This window comes from Daphnia magna, linkage group LG5 (assembly GCF_020631705.1).
Source record: "Daphnia magna isolate NIES linkage group LG5, ASM2063170v1.1, whole genome shotgun sequence".
Lineage (NCBI taxonomy): Eukaryota > Metazoa > Arthropoda > Branchiopoda > Diplostraca > Daphniidae > Daphnia > Daphnia magna.
Window position 1 is genome coordinate 4,948,393 of NC_059186.1, and position 21,009 is coordinate 4,969,401.

General features: G+C 37.7%; 2 protein-coding genes across 2 annotated transcripts; both read right to left on the reverse strand.

Annotated features, from left to right (window-relative positions):
• Positions 1 to 3,744: 3,744 nt before the first annotated feature.
• LOC116922322 (putative sodium-coupled neutral amino acid transporter 11) lies at positions 3,745 to 7,937 on the reverse strand. The gene is made up of 13 exons (XM_032928707.2): positions 7,679 to 7,937; positions 7,439 to 7,620; positions 7,332 to 7,371; positions 6,681 to 6,728; positions 6,368 to 6,381; positions 6,270 to 6,294; positions 6,124 to 6,152; positions 5,712 to 5,853; positions 5,498 to 5,612; positions 5,225 to 5,362; positions 4,905 to 5,137; positions 4,384 to 4,655; positions 3,745 to 4,319 (listed from the first exon to the last, which is right to left on the reverse strand). Exons 2-13 carry the CDS (start codon positions 7,511 to 7,513, stop codon positions 4,074 to 4,076), a joined length of 1,377 nt encoding a protein of 458 aa, XP_032784598.2. The 5' UTR covers positions 7,514 to 7,620; positions 7,679 to 7,937; the 3' UTR covers positions 3,745 to 4,073.
• A 147-nt stretch (positions 7,938 to 8,084) lies between these two features.
• On the reverse strand, positions 8,085 to 10,395 carry LOC116922321 (tubulin gamma-1 chain). Its single transcript, XM_032928706.2, has 9 exons — positions 10,204 to 10,395; positions 9,888 to 10,000; positions 9,659 to 9,748; positions 9,448 to 9,594; positions 9,244 to 9,380; positions 8,863 to 9,169; positions 8,672 to 8,803; positions 8,434 to 8,616; positions 8,085 to 8,370 (listed from the first exon to the last, which is right to left on the reverse strand). Exons 1-9 carry the CDS (start codon positions 10,250 to 10,252, stop codon positions 8,140 to 8,142), a joined length of 1,389 nt encoding a protein of 462 aa, XP_032784597.1. The 5' UTR covers positions 10,253 to 10,395; the 3' UTR covers positions 8,085 to 8,139.
• Between the last annotated feature and the right edge of the window lie 10,614 nt (positions 10,396 to 21,009).

Here is a 21,009-nt window from a genome sequence, read left to right on the forward strand (position 1 = left end):
AATTTCTTCTGACATTGCTTTCTTCCATGACTCAGCGTTGATGTCTGAAATGGCGCGAGAGTAAGACTCTGTTCTTTTTTATCATCGAAAAGGATAGTGGAGTGAAGGCTGGCAGATTCCACCCAGCAATGCTTCGGTTGGGGACCACGAGATGATCGCCGTGGTGTTGATGAGTCTGATGTTGAGGCTAATAGTGGGATAGAGTTGGTAGGAATGGAGGGTTCCATGTCCGGATTGTCGGAGGAGGATGCCGGGCTGAACTCGTCAAAACTTACATCACGACTAATCTTTATTCTCCGTGTGGCTAGGTCCCATAGACGATACGGTTAAGTCGTGTCACAATAGCCAATGAACATGCAACGAGTGCTCTTGGCATCCAGCTTCTTTCTGTCACAATCGGGAACGTGGACGTAAGCAGTACATCCGAAAATCCTCAGATGACCTAGATGTGGCTTTTTCTTAAACCATAGTTCGTATGGAGTGACGTGACTGTCCGTTGATGGAGTCCGATTGAGAGTGTAGGTAGCGCAGTTGTATGATTCGGCCCATAAATCCGTGAAATACCTGAAAAATAGCTGATCGGTCATTGCTCGTTTAGGTGCTTTTCAAGCAGTTTTATTTCGTTCAAAATACCCACTTTAAACGATATTGTCACACTGGTTGTATTTAAACAAGCACAAACGAATACAACAAGTGATTACTTAAATTCTAAACAATGGTTTAACTCGAACAAAAAGGGATAACCATTACCAAAAGTTGGAGAAGCGTCTAAAGACCTCTAGGGAAACCAGGGAACTCCTCTAACGGAGCCCAGCTCCGGGAGCTCACCCGATCGAGACTCATCTAATGCAGATTCAGGGCAGCGTTTTTTATACCGTCACGCGAATTACTCCCCTTCCGGACTGCATATCTGCGTATCTTTCTTAGAGCGGACTTCTCCCGATAATTTCTTCACCACGATCGCAGCGTTGTCCAAGGATCGGATGACTCATCTCTGCGAAGAGATAACCAATCTCTCTTTTCACCCGCGACAATATTGCCCAGCCTTAATTTAAAAAAGGGTGGGCAAGTGAAGGAAAATAAATAAAACTATAATGTATTGCACAAAGCAAGTCAAATAGGGTACACAGTATTGATATTGGGTTTTGAAATCGGTACTACTACCCGAATGCCCATGAGTGAAAATTCACAATTTTAAAACAAATTTTAATGAAATTACACAGTTTTTTAATTAAGTAATATTCTAATATAGCAAAACAAAACTATAAAGTTAAAATACATTGTATTTCGGAAATGAATCAGCAAAAAATATCAATAAACATAAATAATAATGTCACAGGAATGTTTTATAGAGCAGTAAAACATCCTACGTTTCACGTTCTCCACAAATGCGAAAATCTCATTTGTGTCGAAGTTGGTCTGCTGCGGTTGCAGCGTCTTATGGAGAAACCAACTTCTTCGTGTTAAAAAATAAGTTTTCATAAATATAATTAAGATTTTCCCCCTTTTCTTCCTAGCAGTGGGTACCCTATTCATTTTTTCATTTCCCAATTTTTTTCTAGCCCTAGTTCTATCTGGTTTATTTTTATTCAGCTATTGTTTGTGAATGGTTTGTTGTTCATCCGCTTGTGGCAGACGAATTTCTGGCACCAAACGAAATTCTTCGGCTAAAAGAGACGAGCAACTTACAAACAAAAATAAAATAAAAATAAAGTAGATAGAACTGGGGCTAGAAAAAAAAAATTTGAAATGAAAAGATGAATAGGGTACCCACTGCTAGGAAGAAAAGGGGGAAATCTAAATTATAGTTATGAAAACTTAATTCTTAACGTGAAGAAGATGGTTTCTCCATAAAACGCTGCAGCCGCAGCAGACCAACTTGGACACAAATGAGATTTTCGCATTTGTGGAAAACGCGCAACGCAGGATGTTTTACTGCTCTATTAGCACAAACAAGGAATAATACAACAAGTGATGACTTAAACTAAACAATGTTTTACTAAAGCCAAAAGGAGAATAACAATTTACAAAGACTCAAAGAAGCGTCTGATGACCTCTAGGGAAACCAGGGAACTCCTCTAACAGAGCCCAGCTCCGGGAGCTCACCCGATGGAGACTCATCTAACGTATATTCGGGGTAGTGGTTTATACCGTTGCACGAATTACTCCCCTTCCGGACTGCGTATCTCCGTAACTTTCTTAGAGTGGACTTCTCGTGATAATTTCTTCACTACGATCGCAGCGTTGTACAAGGAGATGGTGACTCATCTCTGCGAAGAGATAACCAATCTCCCTTTTTACCCGCGACAATAACAGATAAAATAACGGCTCGGTGGTTTTTTTTTTGAGGAGGGAAGATGCGCAGCTTCACGATGTAAAAAATTTCCCTTAGTGTCGTCAGAGCGAACCCTACCAACTTTCTGTGTACCCATGAAAGACGGTAGGGTTCACCTCCAACCCGACGACCGAAGATCAAGTTGGGAGGTCCTCGATCGATTGCTGCGTTGCACGATCTGGAAAGGGTAACAAAAAGATGTCGAAAAGCTCTATACCAGCTAGGAATCGCCCCGACCCAAATCGGGGTGCTTTTTTTTCAATCGGGTTTGGCATTTTGGGGAGCGGGGCGGGGCGTTTGGGGTTCGGGGTAAAATTTGTTTCGCCCTGAATCCAATCGGGGTTAAATTGGGGTGCATAGTCGGAGATGCATCCCCGATTGCAATCAATCGATTTACGTTAATTTAAATAACGTAATTCTAACATAATAATATAAAAAGATTGAAAGAGAGGGTAGCACATGAATAAAATACCTAACAAAAATTCAACTTGTTAATTAATTTTGTCTAACCAGTGTCATAGAGGGATGGTTCGTTCATTGCTTCGACTTTGGCCATAAGGCTTGGTCGTCAGTTTTCAAGGGTTTTTTAAGGATTTTGTTTTTGTTTTTAACTGATACAACAGAGGGCAGCACAGTAGTTAAGGAAAAACGCTAAAAGAACGGTTTAGGTAGCTGGAATTTAGCTTATAAACGTAACTTTAGCTTGAATTGGAAATGTATGGAACAAACCCGTTGCAGCATTTAAAGAATATCTTATGTTTTCACTCCTTTTTAAATTTCTTGATATAACCTAGCCTAGGATTGACATGTAGTTTACTTGAAACACACTAGGTGCCATCACCATCGTTAAGGAGAATTTTGACGACCAAGCCTTATGGCCAAAGTCGACGCCGTGAACGAACCATCCCCTCTATGACTCTGATCTAACTAACCAGCGGTGCATTTCTTTTTAATAGATATGATTTTAAAATAACACAATCAACTTCTTATTGTGCTGGCTGGATGAAAACAGGGGATATGAGACCGTGTTGAGGTATGGCGCAAAACTTTCAAACCTGATTGGTCATGTGTGCAATAAGCCCCGTCCTTATCCGCTAGGTGGAAATAGTATCAGAGGCAAAAAAGTGACACAGCGGCTTATGGTGAAATTTGCTAAAGCTGGTGATCCTTCCTCTCTATGACTCTGCCTAGCCTATACGATCACTGTGCCTAAAAGAAATAGATGTATGGCAGCTTATGAAACATGCACTAATATGAAGCAATTATCACACCACATGCCATCTCCGTTTTCTTTTTCTTTTTTTCAGTGTTACCAACGGGTGCAACTGTTTCTTATATTTCGATATTGAAATCCAGGCTGACAAGTTTGCTGGAACAGGACACAAAAAAAACGGAACTGTACGACGCTGTACGATGCGTAACGGGTTTTATTTTATTTTATTATTTTGTATGCTGTTTTTCTTCATTTTGGGCTCAGCTCTATTTTGATCCTTACTTTATTGTCAGAATTATTCTCAATGGTCCTTCATCCCATTTTGTCACTTTGTCGGCCTCTAACATTGCTTTAACAGACGTACTGGTTTGAATACCCGTTTGCCTTCGGCAACTAGCTACCTCCCCCGGCAATCGATCCCGTATACCAGTTTCACAGTTCATTAGTCATGATTTATAAATTTCAATGAAACAACATTTAAAGCCCACACAAAAATTGTACATAGAACATTATTTGCCTCCACACTTAAAATTTTGTTTGCGTAGCGTTGACCCACAATGGGCAATAGCTCATCTCAGCGCCGTGACTGCAGCTAGAATTCATACCCCAGTTGACGAATATCATAATGAGACCACTGAAGGACATGAGTATGCCGAAAAATGCCATCATTATAGCTGGTAGTTTATGCCAGGTTTTCCATGAACTGGGTTCGAGGCGTATGTAACACAACGCCGGAAGGACGTACGCCAACGGTATGGCAGCGAAAACTCCCTGGGTCATGTAACGAAAAGGTTAAAAACCATACTGATGAAAGCAAAACGAAATGTCTTCTTACGTTGAATTCCAGCACGATGCTCAAACAGTCGGTGGAGAAAGATATTAAACACGTCGCAGTAACAAGTGAAAAGGTGACAATGATCTTTGACAGGAAATTAGTTTTGGTGGTGGACTCCTCACAATTGCCATTCTGTCCCGATAAGGTGTTCATTATTAAATCACGAGCCACAAAACATTCGATCGGCGATGTTAGTAGAATTGTCACGCAAAACATTATTCTAGCGGCATTCATCAGGTGGTCTCCGTGGCAATAATTTTCCAATAAATCGCCTAAAATTGTGGTTAGATTGAAAAACAAAAGTAGGCATTTATCAGCAGGCAAATGGGGGTCACAGATGATATGAAATAGACAACAAGGAAAGCTGGTGATGCGGGTAGCGCCATCATGGCGTGCAAAAAACTGAAAATATTCCCAAATCGAGTTTACGGGGCCCCAATTTAATTGAGATTTGGTCATCATTTTGAATTTGTTACCACGCCCGCGAATAAGCAAATGATCCTGTGTCTCCGAAAGCTTACCTTGAACGAATCCAGTGAAGGTGGCGTAGCCAAACAAAGCGAAGAAGATTTCAATGAGGGCCGAAGTGAAAACGGACACGTGCGTAAGTCGAGCCCAACGGGCCTCGGTTGGTTGTTTGAGAGAGCCATACAGTAGGAAGGTGGAGTGGTGGCACATGTAGGCAAACGAAGCAATAGCAACCGCTTGAGTAATCCCAGGTTTGGCCAGGACCCAAGCGTCATTTGATTGCGGTCTGCAAGTAAGCACATTGACGCACTTATTTGCATATACGATTGAATTGCACATTTTGGCGATTCTGATTCAATCATAAACAACTCACACGAAGGGGCCGAGCGTGAATAGGCGGATGATGATTGCGAGCAATACAAATGCGGTGACAACTAAAGAAATGAATGAAACTCTTGCAAATTTCGCCATTCCGTCGCAAAGAGATAGAGGAAGCGACAGACACAGTGTCCTGTTTTCGATAAATTAAGAATGGTATCTTTTTTTAATCAATTTTTTTTAAACTCCCACGTGAAGGGGTTCAAAGAAAGGTTAACTCGATATACTGATTTTCCAATAACATTTGATAAATAGTGAGTGAGCTTACATGATTGTTATAACGAGCTCTCGGCGCACCCAAACGCTGCCGCTTTCCAGTCCGGTGTAATACGTTAGAACTTTTGTTATGGTGTCGCCAACGATAACGTTGTAGCTGATCATTGCTGGTGTACATTTTTATTTATTTATTTTTTTTTTTTTTTTATGAAGGGGAAATCGTAAAAACGTGTTCAATTTTTAAAAAATTAATAACTTAAATTTACCAATGAACGGATAGATGAATTGCAAGAGTGATAGAACTGAATATCCAACTTTTCCAAATGCAGCCTTCATAACACCTTGATATGAATTTGTACCCGAGATCAGGCTTGATCGGATTAGGATGATAAGAGAATAATCGGTGACCTGTTATAATGACATTAGGTGTGAAGTAATTTAATACGTATATAGCCTACATTTTGGGATAAGATTTTTTCCATGCTCATCGATAATAGTTTGTTTTTTTATGACTTTACTATGAATGGATATGTTTTGTTTTAATAAAGCATGTTTTTTTTCTGTACGAGAGACAGCAAGTGGCACATTGGCACATTCGTTTTCAAGGATCCAAAATGTGAAAACAGCTTCAAGCGACAAAGGATAAATTTTGTGAAGTGTAGCTTCAATTTACGTTACCATTCCCAAGCCGATAATGAGGATCAGTCCTAAAAGTAATGTGTAAAACGTTTTGAAAGCGGATCCATGTGAAAAATTTAGGTGAATCGAATTTCTTATTGTAGTTAACAATTAAAACGATACAGACGATCCGTTGATTGACGTACCCAAAAGAATTCCGGCTTGATTTAGCTGAATTCAGGTAATAAAGTGGCATAAATCATTATCGATTTGAAATCAATCTATCAAAAGTTTTCGTTTTTACCGCGAATGCCATTCCTGTAAATGAAAAGAAATTTCTCTTTTGATACAATGTTGTTATATACCGTCAAACTGCTCCGGGAATCACAGTGGTGGATTACTCAATTGAGGGAAATTAATTCAGAAGTTAAGTTGCTAATATCTTAGCATGATGATATCTTCTTTTTTATTTACTCGAATAATAAGCGCAAGGCGTGTAATTCAAAAAGGACAACAATCATCAAGGAGATAGCCCGCGTTTAAAAATCAATTGCCTCAATTAAATTTTCGGTTTTCGGGAATGTAAAAATGAGATCAAAGTTTTAAAGTAGACTTACCAATAATGCCACTTCCTACGATTGAGTTGACGTAATTAAACGACGCCGCTACAAAAAAGAAATATTTAAATATTTGTATAGCAATTATGTTGTTGCTAACTAACACACTCACATTTTACAAATACAAAACTTTAAAGATGTGCTACTACGGTACAGTAGGACTGATTCATTTTCAAAACGAATTTACCATCTCTTTATTAACAAAGATGCGATCCCTGTAGATTTGTTTTTGACCCAATAAACATAAGCCGGGTGTTTAAAAAACAAGTCGGATCAATAACAAGCTTCTTACTTCGCGTTTCACAATCTATGCTATTTTAACATCTTCTTTGCTGCTGCTTAAGTTTTTTTTTTTTTCGTGCCATTTTCAGTCGCGTTTAACTTTCAATCCCGACCACGTTAAAAAAATTCCACAAACACTTTCAAAATTTCCTAGTTCATTGTAAACGAAATCCAAAATACTTATTGCTAAAGGCTCGCTGAAAGCCTCATTTCAAAATGAATTGACTTCAACAAACGATACGAATGATTGATTATACAAATACCTAAACGACAACCAAACTGTAAAGGTATAACTGAAACGTTAGCGTGCAACGATAATGTTCCATAACCACTAGGTACATCATTTGGATTGATTACATCACAATCTACCTGGTAAACTGCTGCCCTCTTTCTTCCCTTCCTCATCCTTCTGAAATAACAAAATCAAATCTCTGTTAGAATAAATAGCAAGTAAACTCAACCAACGTACTGCTTACTGCGTGTGGGTGTTGACTTTCAACGGACAATATGTGCCTCGTTTCCTCCTCGCAAGTTGCATTGCCAGCATCCATTACTTATCAACTTGTTGAACTTCGTAGTACGTTGTTGCGTCACGGCGACAGGTTTTATACCACGATGCGAGGAAACTAAAGCACAGTGGCCCTTCAACTGCTGTTGTCTAAGAAAAAATAAATACATAATTACTTGCCAGATGTTTGATTTCTAGGTAAATGTACTTGCACTTCTCAAACGATCGCGAAAACGGCGAGTAAGAGACCACGTATTGTACTGGGAAAATGTCTTGATCAAATCCTCCTCGACGGGGTTCCACAAGGAGAAAAAAAAAAAAATGCGTGCGCATGCACTTAGCGGAAGAAGGCGGAGCGTGACGGCGGAGGTAACACAATACAAATCGATAAAGCTTACAAGACAAATTATTGGGAAATTAACGCTGGAAGTACAACCCTTAGAAAGAGGGTTCGCTTTAGGTACGGAATATTGATTTTTGTTCTTAAGAAAAGAATGAGGCTCCCGACCAACTTCCGAAATTATGACATTTCAGCAAAAGGGGGTCGTTTCTCTATTGCCTTAAATCAGTCGCAAGACATCACCTACAAAAACACAGCCTTTTGTAGAATTTACTGTGAAATGAAAGCCAGTCTGTATTTTAATAATCTTCCGTGTACAAGTTTTAACATTAGGCTGACGTCTGTGCGCCTGCAGCCGAAGATCCGGGACGGTTCATACCCCAGGAGAGGTAGTCAGACTTTGTTGCAGCCGTGTATTCGTCCACCAGGTTTTGAATGACGTCACGGGAATCATCCATTTCGTCAAGGCTATCTTGAAACATGGCTTCCTTGCGGAACTGATCGAGAAAAGCTTCCCGTTTCCTCAGTTTATCGAACTGTTGCAGCGTCCGCGCAAAAAGCTGACAGGAATAAAGAAAAGGTAATTACCATTGGGCTGTTGCAATCAACGTGACTCTGCTTACAGTGGAAATACTCGTATGGTTAGCCAACATCAATCCGGATACGCGATGCGATGTTGTGACGTAAGGCGACTTGCGTGAAAGAGCCACTTGGATAGAAGCCGGACCCCAAGGGATGAACTGTGCCAGTTTTCTTTCGCGAATTCTCTGTAGCGATTTATGGATCTGCGTCGGGTCTACTTCTCCCTAAAGAACTAGAAGTTAGAACTTGCTGAACACTAAACAAGGAGGATTCATTTACTTGGATAATGTTTAGTATAGACGTGTAGCAGTGCGAGCCATTGCGGTCGGGTGTTGTAGAGACCATCATGTTTTGAGGCTGAAGCAAACGTCTCATAACATCCAGGACAGTTGTTTTCCTTACAGATGTTTCCTGTCCATTTAGGATTATAAAATGAAAAATGTTAAACCAGATGATGACAACATTTTTACCTCGTGGTCGTTCGTAAGTGGAGTATAGCCTGTCATAAGGAAATGTAGCCGAGGTGTCGGAATAAGCGGAGCGACCAAACCTATGAGGTCATTGTTCATATAGCTCGGGTATCTCAAGGTGGCGGTTGATGCAGACATTATGGTTGAGACGAGTGAATTGATTTGCGTAAAAGATGGCGTTTCAATGTGCAGTCGATCGGTGGCAATCCGATTCAGGGCTGTGTTGTCCAGAACTACGACGCAGTCAGCGTTCAGCGTCAATCGCTTCAACGTCAGCAATGAATTGTAAGGTTGAACAACAACATCGCTTTTTAGGAAAGAGAGAAATCATGTGATTCCATGGTCGTGTTTCTTTTTTTTTCTCTAATTATTCTGTATTACCTGGATTCGGCTAGATTTGGAAATACGCTGTAGGTTTGCACCAATTTCTTTGGGTAGCGTTCCGATATTCTTTCCAGCATGTACGAACCCAATCCAGAACCTGTTCCTCCAGCAATTGAATGGCAAAGTGTGAAAGCCTGTCAATAAAATAATGACACAATAAATGTGCTTGATGGCGGTAACATATTTTCTTTCCTTTCACACCTCAAGATTTTCACTGCCTTCGGCTTCTCTGTCGATAATATCGAAAATTTCATCAAAAAGTCTTTCACCATGGCTGTAGCCAGAACCCCAATTGTTTCCTGCTCCTCCACCATGTTTTGAAAGGTAAATATTTTCCGGGTTGTATAACTGATAAAACAAAATAACATCATGTCATTATTCAAGAATAAAAGTAACATGGATATCTTTATACTTTGGCATATGGGGAATTCATTATTGTGTTTATAACTCGAGGTTCTAAATCAAGCAGGACAGCCCGGGGAATGTAGTGCTCATCATCAGCCTATGATGTACAAATAAACATTTTAATACAACCCAAATAGAAAGCATATGTTGTATTCATACTGTATTTACCACAGATACAGCAAAATATATTTCATAATATGAATATTTTTTATGATATTGTGATAATTTATACAAACCTGGTAGAAGAAGACATCTTTTCGATCAACACCTTCAGTTGCAAAGTCTTCCAGTACTCCTTCTGAACTAATTCCATGTTCTGCACAGAGCTTCTTCCAGAACTCGAATCCGACTGTATTGAGAGCGCAACATGTGAAAATGTTAGACAATGTCACACAGAAACAAAAGCTAGTTGAGAAAATAGAATTGCTTTTAATAGTTTTAAGAAGGAAATGAATCTCGCCTGACATTTGCATCTAATAGGCTTTTTAATAGCTAAAGGCGACGTCTTAATAAAAATGAATTCTCTTTCTATAAGTGACAATAGTTTAATACTTTGATTTCCACATTGCCCCAGTTGTAGGGTTATGACTTCACTTGGCATCGCTTTTCGGTTCCCGTAAACAACAATTTTCCTAATAAACTTTTTCGATTAACAGATGAACAGTTGGTATTTTACGCGAACAAAACAAACTTGTTTAGCGCTCAAAATTTAATTTCTCTTTCTGCTTTCTCAGGTAGCTAATGTGCAAATTTGCAAGTGAATCCAAGAGAGGAAAATACATAGACGTATTTTGTATTTGTAAAATTATTATTTAAAAAAATATAATTTAAAAATTCTTTTAAAGCTTATCCCTCATTAATTTAACTTTTCGTAAATTGTACTATTCTGATTTAGCTGTAAAAAGTTAAAAAGTTAAAAAGAATTTGATTTTCAAATTATACTTCTGTAACTGGCCGCTACGTGACTCTACTGACAGTGCATGTTTAGACTTTGGAGGTGTGCATCGCGTCTAAGGCCATGTTTTTTTTTCTATTTATTTTATTTTATTCTTTGTTATTTTAAGGCGGGAGTAGCAAAACTAAAAACTTCGTTCATCCACCGGTCTAGACGACGAAATAAATCAGCGCCACCAATTAGCAACTTTTTAATTGGGACACAAGTTCGCTGCTTCATGCCCAAGTGAAACTGGGGGAATAAGTGAGATTTAAAGTTCGTCCCTAAAATGATCATGTCTTTTTATAAGTATCCAGAACAAATATGCAACTAATAAAATACAAAAGAAATCTGATTCGTAGGACCTATGCAAAATGTTGATTCAAAGATGGCGCTCTGACATGTTTCACGAGGAAAAGTCAAGCACAAAATAAAACAACGCTGACGGCCGGAGAAGGTAGTTAACGTCGAAAAGGGTTTCTCTATTCTCGACTTCGGACGGGAAGACGAAGTGTTACGACCGTGCCTGTTTTTCTTTCCTACTTTTATTCCATTCTCTAGGCAGTCTTTCTTTTTCCGAAACACATTTTGAGGAAGACGGACAAAAAAATATAAATCGTACGCCCATCCGAGCTTAGGAATGCATCTGTTACGAGAAACGACGCTTGCGGCGCCGTTTTAAACACACACACACACACAAAAAAAGGACGAAAAAAGAAAGGAAAAAAGAAAATAATAATCATAATCCAGCGCAGCCGCGATGGTTGAACGCGATATCCAAAGCTTTTTCCCCCGATCTAAGCGATATATTGCGATGCCTCCCGTCGACTTCGTTTTGTATATTTGATGAGCACGCCGTTCACGGCCACTAGATACATACGACGGCATCAGAGAGATACAGTACTATATGTACGTACCTACATCCCCGCCATCTTTTAAAAAATCACGCAAAAAAAAGAAAAAAGGAAAATACAATATAAGAATAAAATAGAACGACAGGCTTACTGGGTATATATATATATGTTTCGTATGTTGCTGCACAGCAACGTCACAGTCCTTGCATCAATGTCCATATACAGACGGTACATATGAGGAACTATAAAGGATTTTACCTCAAACGATGTCATTTAAATAAAGTATCAAAGAAATTCAGCTGATGCGCACATGCCTTTGTGTCTCTTGTCCAGTGTTTTGTTTCATCTTCTCTTCCCGCAACTGCTGCTGTGGTTTGACTCTATATACATTCCACCTCAGGTTTTTTTTTCTACACCGTGAAAGCGCACGAAAATAAGAGGGAAAAAAACTCGGCATCAATTCGTTTGAAACATACAACAACAAAAAATGTTCTTATTTCCGCATTTGGAGCGATAGTTCCAGGATTAAAATTTAATAAGCAGTGCACACGCTTTTTCCAGGTATAGACGCCTCATGTCCTATATATTTAAGCGAACGAATGCGCTCAACGTTTATTGCGGAATCTCATATTTCAAGTATTCTGCAGTCCATTTGTAATATTTTTTGGAATGGCAGGTCTATACAGAAGTATAAATGAATTCCCAAAATGCGCTATGGGAAGTTTAAAAATTTAGCTTGTTTCGTTAAACGTTTTAAGCAGCAACAGCAGTATAGCCTATGGGTATAAAATGCCCACATAGTGATGATGTTCACAAGTTAGCAAAAGGCAAAGTGTAAACTACCCATCTATACACCTTAAGTGGCTAAGGATTAAGTCTTAAAATACGCAATTCATTTTCGTATTTTTTTTAAGAAAAAAAAGAATTGGCTGCGACGGGAATCGAACGCGGGACTCGCGCATCACAGTCGAAAGAGCATTTTGCCAATCTTATGGGATGTTTAACGTAAAAATGTGCTGCTATTTCAATGTGAAATTTCCTAAAATACCAGCGGGACCTCTTTTCTAGACTTATAATCGATCTTATACAATCTTCTTTTTCCATTACACAATTGATTTGTGACGATGTTGATCATTTTGCAAACCCCTCCCGCCTTGCCTGAACTTGCCTTGAAAATCGTCGCCCTTGAATTATTTTTTTATTTTTTTGCATTTGCGTTGACACATTGCAGCTGATTGTCTGACGATGCAACAAAAAAAAATATCTATAATAATCCCCCTTCCCCACGCGTGGTTTCCCACGACCTTGACGAATTCTGTTTTTCATTCTGCCTCTTCATTGTAAAAAGGCTTATATTATATATACCAGCCTAAAAACGGCTGCACTAATTGATGAATTTCGTAAATGATATATTGGTAGACGTACACTCATCAACGGGTGGACATTGCAGTGGGATTGCGCAACTACCAAAAATCTGGTCTAAGCTGAACTTGAGCTATAGGTCAACTTTGATGACGAATGTTATGTGGGAAACCATTTTTTACGGTGTGTATTTCATTTTTCAAGTCATTAGGCAATACATTTTTTACAGAATTTTAAGCCCCAAAAAAATTTATATATGATTCAAATTACAGTAACTGCGCATCTCATAGAGATGACGTCAACGTTTTAGACTATTACGTAGATGTTTCATTGAATTCAACTAGAATCGCCGAGCCGACGACGAATGAATGACCAGCATTTACCTGAACCTATGAATTTTCACAAACATATTGGCACGGAAACGTATAAAAAATCTCGGATTCAAATTTAGCTGTGCATAATTATATACTATTCAAAAAATTAGGTCAGGTTATTAATGTTGCCGCATTTCCTGTTCGCACGGCCCTTTTTTCTCTCTCTCTCTCTCTTTTTTTTTTTAATTATGATTACAATTTTTTTACAGTTCGCCCATTGCAGCCGTTGGAGCAGCGAAATTCGGTTGAATTCGAGCTTAATTGGTTGTCCCACACCCATCGCCAGATAGCTGTTAAGATTCGGTTGCATGTATGTATCTATACACTAGCTATACAGAGTATATAGTATATACACTGTATTATGTGAATTTGAAGCTTTTTATTATGCGCGTTCAGAAAAAGGGTGAATACCAAGTGATACATTTCGAGCGCGTTCGTATCGTTCCCATAGCGATGTAGACCTGCGAAGAAATGTGGGAGAATCGGGGTGAATATTGGGGGCTGCAGCTGCATATCCCACACAATTTACATATTCACAAGTATATGTATATGGGGCTATATATGCGTATCGGTATAGGCATAGGGGTTACGAAACAAAGTGGCGAATTAAAAAAAAAAAAAGAAAATAGAAAATAGAAAAAAAGACTTACCGAGTTGCTATATAGGCTACAGAATTCTTATACATATGTTCAATCATTGAACTTATATTGTGTTATCCGCCTTTAGAATTCGGCGGGCAATAAATAAACGCCAAAAAATATCTCTACACTCGATTGCATAAAGGTATAGACTATAACATTTGTAACGGTGATGGCCTAAATTTCATTCATTTTTCTTTTTTTTTTTGCATATTTAAATGTGAAATTTCGAATAAAAAGGCCTAAAAAAAAAGTCCTTTATTTCAGATAATTTTCATTTAATTTTTTTATTTTTTCGTGTTTAGTTTAAAATGAAATCGGAATTCAATACAATGTGCTTAATTATATAGACTAATATATACCGTGCCGGAACATTTGTCCGTGTCGGTGAACTGGTCAAACCGCGTCAGCGTTGTATATATAGACGGCCGCACGCAAGTTCTCGGGAACATCAGTAGTCTATATAGAAAATATAAGAGGAATCCAATTAATGAAAAAAGAGCATTCGTCTTCCACGAAATTTGTTTTCAAAGTTAACCACCTCAATCAATGAATCGGTTCTTTTCCATATATTAATGTAGTCCAAGTTCCTGTTATTTTAAGTCTCAAACGCGATATAATGAATAAATCGCCGATAATTAAATGTTGTATACTATATACTGTATATATATAGATATACTGTAACAGCATTCCATCTTGCAATTGCGCTAATAAATTGCAAAAAGAAAAATGAAAAAATAAAAAAAAAACATAAATATTTGGATGACTCGCGAACTGCTGCCACACGGAAAGCAGTTGGCTTCCAATAGAATAGAATTAGCCGTCTGCTGATTACGATCATTAAAAAAATGGAATCCGGTACGCATGAATAACGCATCCCTCAATGTCATCATCAAATTGACCATCAATTCACGCTCAACTGCATTTCTGAAACGGTAGACAGAAAAAACATTTTGATTATTATATACGAAACGTCGACTTGTTTTTATTTCATCAGTTAGTCTTTTGTTTTGTTTTTTTTACCTTTTGGGTTTTTTTTTTTCAATTGTTTTTTTTTAAACAAATTTTTTATGGTATAAGGTATTTAAAAGTTGGCCTTTGTCGTGAATGATGCCTGTTGGCAAAGTATCTCGCATTCAACTCTCTCCCACTTTTCTCTCTCTCTGCCTCTCTTTGCAAAGCCCATCAAGCTTGATGTTTTCAAAAATATTTGTAACATTTTTCTCGCTCGTATTTATACACATCTTGAAGGATACACACATGCAGCATATATGTGCATAACATGTACAGCTATACAAAAGATAACACGAAAAATCTCGTTTCCCTTTTTTTTCTTTTTCATTTTTCCTCTACTCCTCCCTCATTCTTCTATTTTTTTTTTCTTATTTTTTATTTATATATATATATATTTTTTCTTCTATAGACTTCTTATATGGTCATCCACATATTTTTCCTTTGGCTTTTCCTTTTTTTTTCCTGCTTTATTCAAATTTATATGCACATTCATATATTTTTTTTTCTTCTTTCGGTTCAAAATGTTTTTTTTTTTTCCTTCAAACCTGGGAGAATCTCCCAGTAATCATCAGACAGAGTCAAATGCAAAAAAAAAAAAAAAAAGGAACGTCTAAAAAAGGAGTTTAGGATACTTTCTTTTTTTTTTTTTTCTTAAATCCTATACCGGTCGCCTTAAAGCTTTTTACAGATGGGACCTTTTGATTGGTTGGTTTGCCTTTCGGCGGGACTAGAGCGTTCAACACTTTTTATTTTCTTTTTTTTTTCTTTTCCATCCTTTTCAATACGTCTCCAGTTTCTACACACTGAGCAGCATTTGCTCAGCTTTAAACGTGTGACGATCGGGACCTTGAAAAATGAAATTTTTCTCTTTTTCCTGCATTTACATGCCCAAGAGGAACAAAAGGAAAAAGAAAAATTAAGTTTCATTTCGCCTGGCATTTATTAACGGTTGCAAAGAATAAAAAAAAAAATGCAAAACAAATTATTCACATCAGGAAGTTGAGACCGGAAATGCAAGACGAATGGCATTAGATATTATAATTAACATAGTTGATTGCTATTTTTAGCATTTCATCGGGTTTCTTGAATCCCCTTTGCCCCATACTTTTTATTTCTAAATTTGCCCAGCAAATTTGAATATTCAGTTCCACTTCGTGCTGTCATTGGCTGCCCATATGAAATGTACCAAAAAGGCCTATATATATAATAATATGCAAGAGTCTATATAGGTCTACATTTATAAACGACTGTTTCTTCTTTTTGATTCAAGCCCAACCGAAATCTCTTTAAATAGAGGGCATCAGGATGTGTTGTGTTCAAGAGTGAATGCGGCTGTTCTATTATATACATATAGGCATATAAATAATAGGAAGTGGAAGCTTTTTTTTTCTCACGCGGGATCGGCCGTTGGATAGAGGAAGAAAAAAGAAAAAACGGGCAAGGGCAATTTCAATCGATGCATAGTATATTAGGTATTTATACATTATATTCTAGTGCGGCAACAATATAAGCATGCAAAAGAGCTTCTCCAACCTATATATACGGGCCGACCCAACCAACGCGCTCGGCCAACCGACGTATAGAAGAAGAAGGGAAAAAAAAAACCGTTAAGCCAGAAGAAATATGCAAATGGTGTATACGTAATAATAGAAAAAAAAAAAAGGGTTGCAGGAGAGAAGGATGGGGCACTACGTGATGTATGGTATATATCGCTCGTATGTAGATACGAGCGCAAAAAAAAAAAAAAATGATCAGGTAAGTTGCATATATTTAAAATATTCGATGATGTTTCCCCTTTGCGTTTTGGGCGCCATTGTCGTGTCATCGATGTTAGTTAAAGCCTTTTTTGTCGGTCTTCCCTCATCCTCCACCTTCTTCTTCTTCTCCTTTTTTTTTTTTCTTTTTTATTCCCCCCACCACTCTTATCCGAGCATATGCAAACGACCTTTATGCAAAGGAGCCGAGTGAGGGCGCCACAATGAAAAAAAAAAAAAATCTTTTCTTGCGTTTACAAGAGTTAGTATATCCTATACCATATATACTGTATGTAATATATATTTTTTTTGTTGTTGTATTCCTCTTGCTCTCTCTCTTCCTCTTTGGCTTCTTTGATAGATTTCTAGCGACGGTTGTGGCTGTTGGTATATATACATAATACAGTGAAAGAGGCAAAAATCCGAATCCCACGTTATATTTATAGGAATTTATGCGTGTATGTGCTGTATAGTACATGTGGCATGTATATGCGTATGTATAGGCATCTGCAACAGCCATGACGTATATAATACACATAGATCTCTTGCATTTGCATATAGTATAGCTATATATATAACGACTGACATATTTCATTGAAGTTTCTTGAAAGACCCTATGATGGCCATTTTTCAAACAGGCCTACTATGTACAACCGCTTTTAATATACATGTTTAGAAGAATCAGTATTTAACTGTTATTTGTAAGAGTCCGTTTGCGTTCGGATTCTCTATAATACGATGCATAACATATCGAACTTAACCTGCTGCTGCGTGTAATTGTTCTTCGTATTCTTTTTCTAATTGGCTGTTTCTGTAAAAGCCTTGATTATTAGCCTTCAATTGCCTTGACGTATGTATATATACCAAAACGTCTTAAACACGTGTATATAGCTATATAGACTACTATACATATATATAGTTTTTCTTGAAAAGAACAGCAAAACAATGTGAAAAGAGTCGTTAGTTTTGCGGAAGCGTTTTCGGTTCGATGGCGAGTTTCTCGGAATATTTACACCACGAGCGCCACAAATGAGGCCAGTAATCGTTTCTCGGAATTCAGCGCCTTGAAAAGACGCACACACATACTCTGTAACCCTTCTCGCAAAAGTATGTAGTCTACACACACGTTTCCAGCATGGGCTATTTAGTCAACGTTTTGTTGGAACATATCTATATTTAAGGCGACTTGCCTTTTCTCTCTTTCTTAGACTTGCATTTCAAAACTAATAATAATTTTTCATTTTTTTTTTTTTGGTTCGTCAGCTGGTAGATGAAATAATCCCAAATGCATCCTGGATGTATATTATATGCAAAGACTTGTTGCACGTGTCCTTTGGAATATGCTGATGTTTACACTACGTATATTTATTAGCTCTATGTGTATATATAGAGTGCGTAGGCTATATACATGGTGGACAATGAAGGAGGGCTGGCGTGAAGTGTGTGATTTGATTGACCCTGCCTGTATCAATAGGCGCATTATGGGTGTAGTGGTTAGTGGCCGTCATGTTGGTCTATATAATATACTACATTTGTTGTGTATATGTATTAATATTGCTCGTCTCCATCGCAGCGCTGCCCCTTGTCCCCTCACCGCCATCCCTCCCTTTCGTTCAATTGTCCGATCCCCCCCCCCCTACTTTCTTCCCTATGTGAGGCCTTTTTTTTAGGGGGGGGGGGGAGGTTAAGGGGAAGGGGCACGCGTCCCTTTTTGGACTCGATGGCCTTTCATACATATTCACTCGTATGTCTATATATCCCTCCTCATTGGAATAGCCCCGTTCTTTCAAAACAGGTATATATAATTACGGGCTATATATATGTGGACTGTATAGACTATAGGCTATGTATATGTAATCTATAAATAGCCAATCTATTGATATGTTTTCTAATGACATCTTCCATAGCGGTATAGCCTACATAAGTCGACGGCTTTTTGTGTTATTGTGTTAGATGAATGACGAAGTCAACTCTTTTGTGTTATGTATATAGGCTATATAGTTTCGCTATATTTATGCAAAACCCTGTATGTATATAAAGTCAAAGTGAAACCCGTTTGTCGTGCGTCAGTTATATAAACAATTAACAATGACGATGGCATATAATAGTCTCATGAGTTGGTCATTTCCCTGCTGCAATCGCTGCGTTTTAAACAAATATTTAAAACTATGTAATTTAGCCAGATGATGAGTGTCGTTCTTCAGCACAATTATCAGCTGATTCGTTTCAAATACACAAAAATTCGGAATTGCTCGTTTTGAAATTATCGAGAAGCTTGCAGTGCGAAAACTGAAATCAAATAGCGAACCACGAAAGTAAAAACTAACAACAAAAAAAAGAAAAAAATTAGGGGGGGTTAGGTAGTTATGTAGTCTACAAGCCGAGTGTCAAATATATTCGTTAACTCAGCAATTTTTTTTTTTCTTTGTTTTTAAGAAACGCAACTTGCTTGTTGACTATATGAACTGGTTATATAGTTTCATCAGTTATCGATATGATATTCGACCAATGTAATATACGCGGCCGGCGCTGATTATATTAGTTATCCCAACACACCAGTGACAAACACTTGGCTAATTATATTTTTAAGTCATGGCCATTGTTTCTTCGACAATCAGCCAAAATCAACATAACGATGGTATATTTATGTGAAATAAATTCGAAGATTGATGTTCATCGGAACTTTGTGTTAGGATGCGCCTCTCATTTCAAGCTGCATATAGAATTTAGGCCTTTTCAATAATTGAATTGCGATTTATAGGCGAAAAATATTGGATAATAAATTCAGTATTATGTAGCCTAACACTGTTTTATTGGCAATTGTTGCAGATAGACTATAGCAGCCAAAACTATACTCGATGATTTAATTATATATGCATGGGCCAGTAACGATCACTGTGAGATGTCGATGCCCCAGTTCCGAAATCATGAATAATATCGAAACATGTATAGAAAAAATATGCTTTTTGAAACGTTCGATTATACATCGAGATTTCTATACCGCGTGATGAACAATTTATTTTCTTGGCGGGAAGTGGACGTTTGTGTAATGCAAAATGATTGGGCGAAATTTCTCGTTGCTCATTGGTCGGTTGGGCCAACGAGCATTCGCATTGTTAAACACCTCAAGTTCTTTGACCATTGCAGCTGTAACAGTTCAACATTTCGTTTCTTTCATTCTCATAGATGTGTTGCTGCCTCACATATATCCTTGATATATATACACGAAATGAAAAAAAAAAAAAAAAAAAAGGAAAAAGAAATATGGATGCTGTTTTAACAAGTTTCAGCAAAATGTGATCCATCATCCAGTCCATAATGGTAACTCAAGACCAAATTATCCCAAAAAGAAAATTATATCGCGAGTTTTTCTGTTTTTTTTTTTTTTTTTATATTTTTTTAACTGGAAACCCATTGGAAAAGAAATTCAGCCAATAGGATCTACATATACAAGCACTTGATGCCCTATAGTCTTTCACGCAGCACATTGTTTTGACCAAAAAAAAGAGAAATAAAAAATTAGAATAATGAACGATAGAATTTTAATACGCAAACCGACATTGAAAGAAATTGTTGAGGAACGCGTTTCAGTTTTTGAGTGTGAGAATCACAAGAATAGAGTCGAAACACGAGCCGCCAACGTCAGTGACAATTTTCGACGACGAGCTCTAAGAATCTCTGTCTTTTCAAAACAGTCATATGTTGGGCATCGTTCCAGACTTCTCTGATGTACTGATGTACACATTTTTGAATTTTTTTCAATTTTTTGTGTGTGTGTGTTGTGTGTGTGTGTGGAGAAGAACAGGACATTTCTTGAGGTCGGTAGGTCTATTATGTATCGGCGTCATGTTGATTTCCATCAAAAGAGATAAAAGTACATTCTTTTTTTATTTATTTATTTACCTTTTTTATTTCAACATTTTTTTGTTTTGTTTCCTTCTTCTTACACATCCCTACGGTGTGTTTGTGTGTGTAGACCATCAAGACTTGGGCGACAAACCGAAATCTGGCAAGAAAAGTATATAGCACGCCTTGCCTATATCCGTGATGTCGTTTAGTTTGCCTGTTATTTTCTTTCTTTTACGCGTTTTGTGTGTCTTTTGTTTTGTTTTATTTATTTTGTTCGTCATTTGTGCGACTTGAAAGCACAAAAAAAAGAAAGAGAAACTAAACTAAAAAAAAAAATATATAATAATAATAATAATAAAGGGGTATACACAGTGAGGTACGTTTTTGGCTCTGGCTGATGAGATGGAACGAGCAACTTCAATTTTAAAATAACTTGGCTTCCATGCCCATTCCCATGGATATTTGGTTCTTGGCATTTTCTATTTCAATCACCCCCCCACCACCACCACCACCAACAAGACGCATTCTACATTTTTTTTTTTTTTTGTTCTTTCCTTCTTTTTTTTTCGAAAGAAAAGG

Coding starts and splice junctions, on each gene's coding strand:
- LOC116922322 (XM_032928707.2), bottom strand. CDS start 7,513: ATGGATGCTGGCAATGCAACTTGCGAGGAGGAAACGAGGCACATATTG. Junction 6,153..6,269: donor TCAAGCCGGAATTCTTTTGG/GTACGTCAATCA, acceptor CATTACTTTTAG/GACTGATCCTCATTATCGGC. Junction 5,613..5,711: donor ATTCATCTATCCGTTCATTG/GTAAATTTAAGT, acceptor AATGTACACCAG/CAATGATCAGCTACAACGTT.
- LOC116922321 (XM_032928706.2), bottom strand. CDS start 10,252: ATGCCAAGTGAAGTCATAACCCTACAACTGGGGCAATGTGGAAATCAA. Junction 8,804..8,862: donor CACTTACGAACGACCACGAG/GTAAAAATGTTG, acceptor CTAAATGGACAG/GAAACATCTGTAAGGAAAAC. Junction 8,617..8,671: donor CTATACTAAACATTATCCAA/GTAAATGAATCC, acceptor CTAGTTCTTTAG/GGAGAAGTAGACCCGACGCA.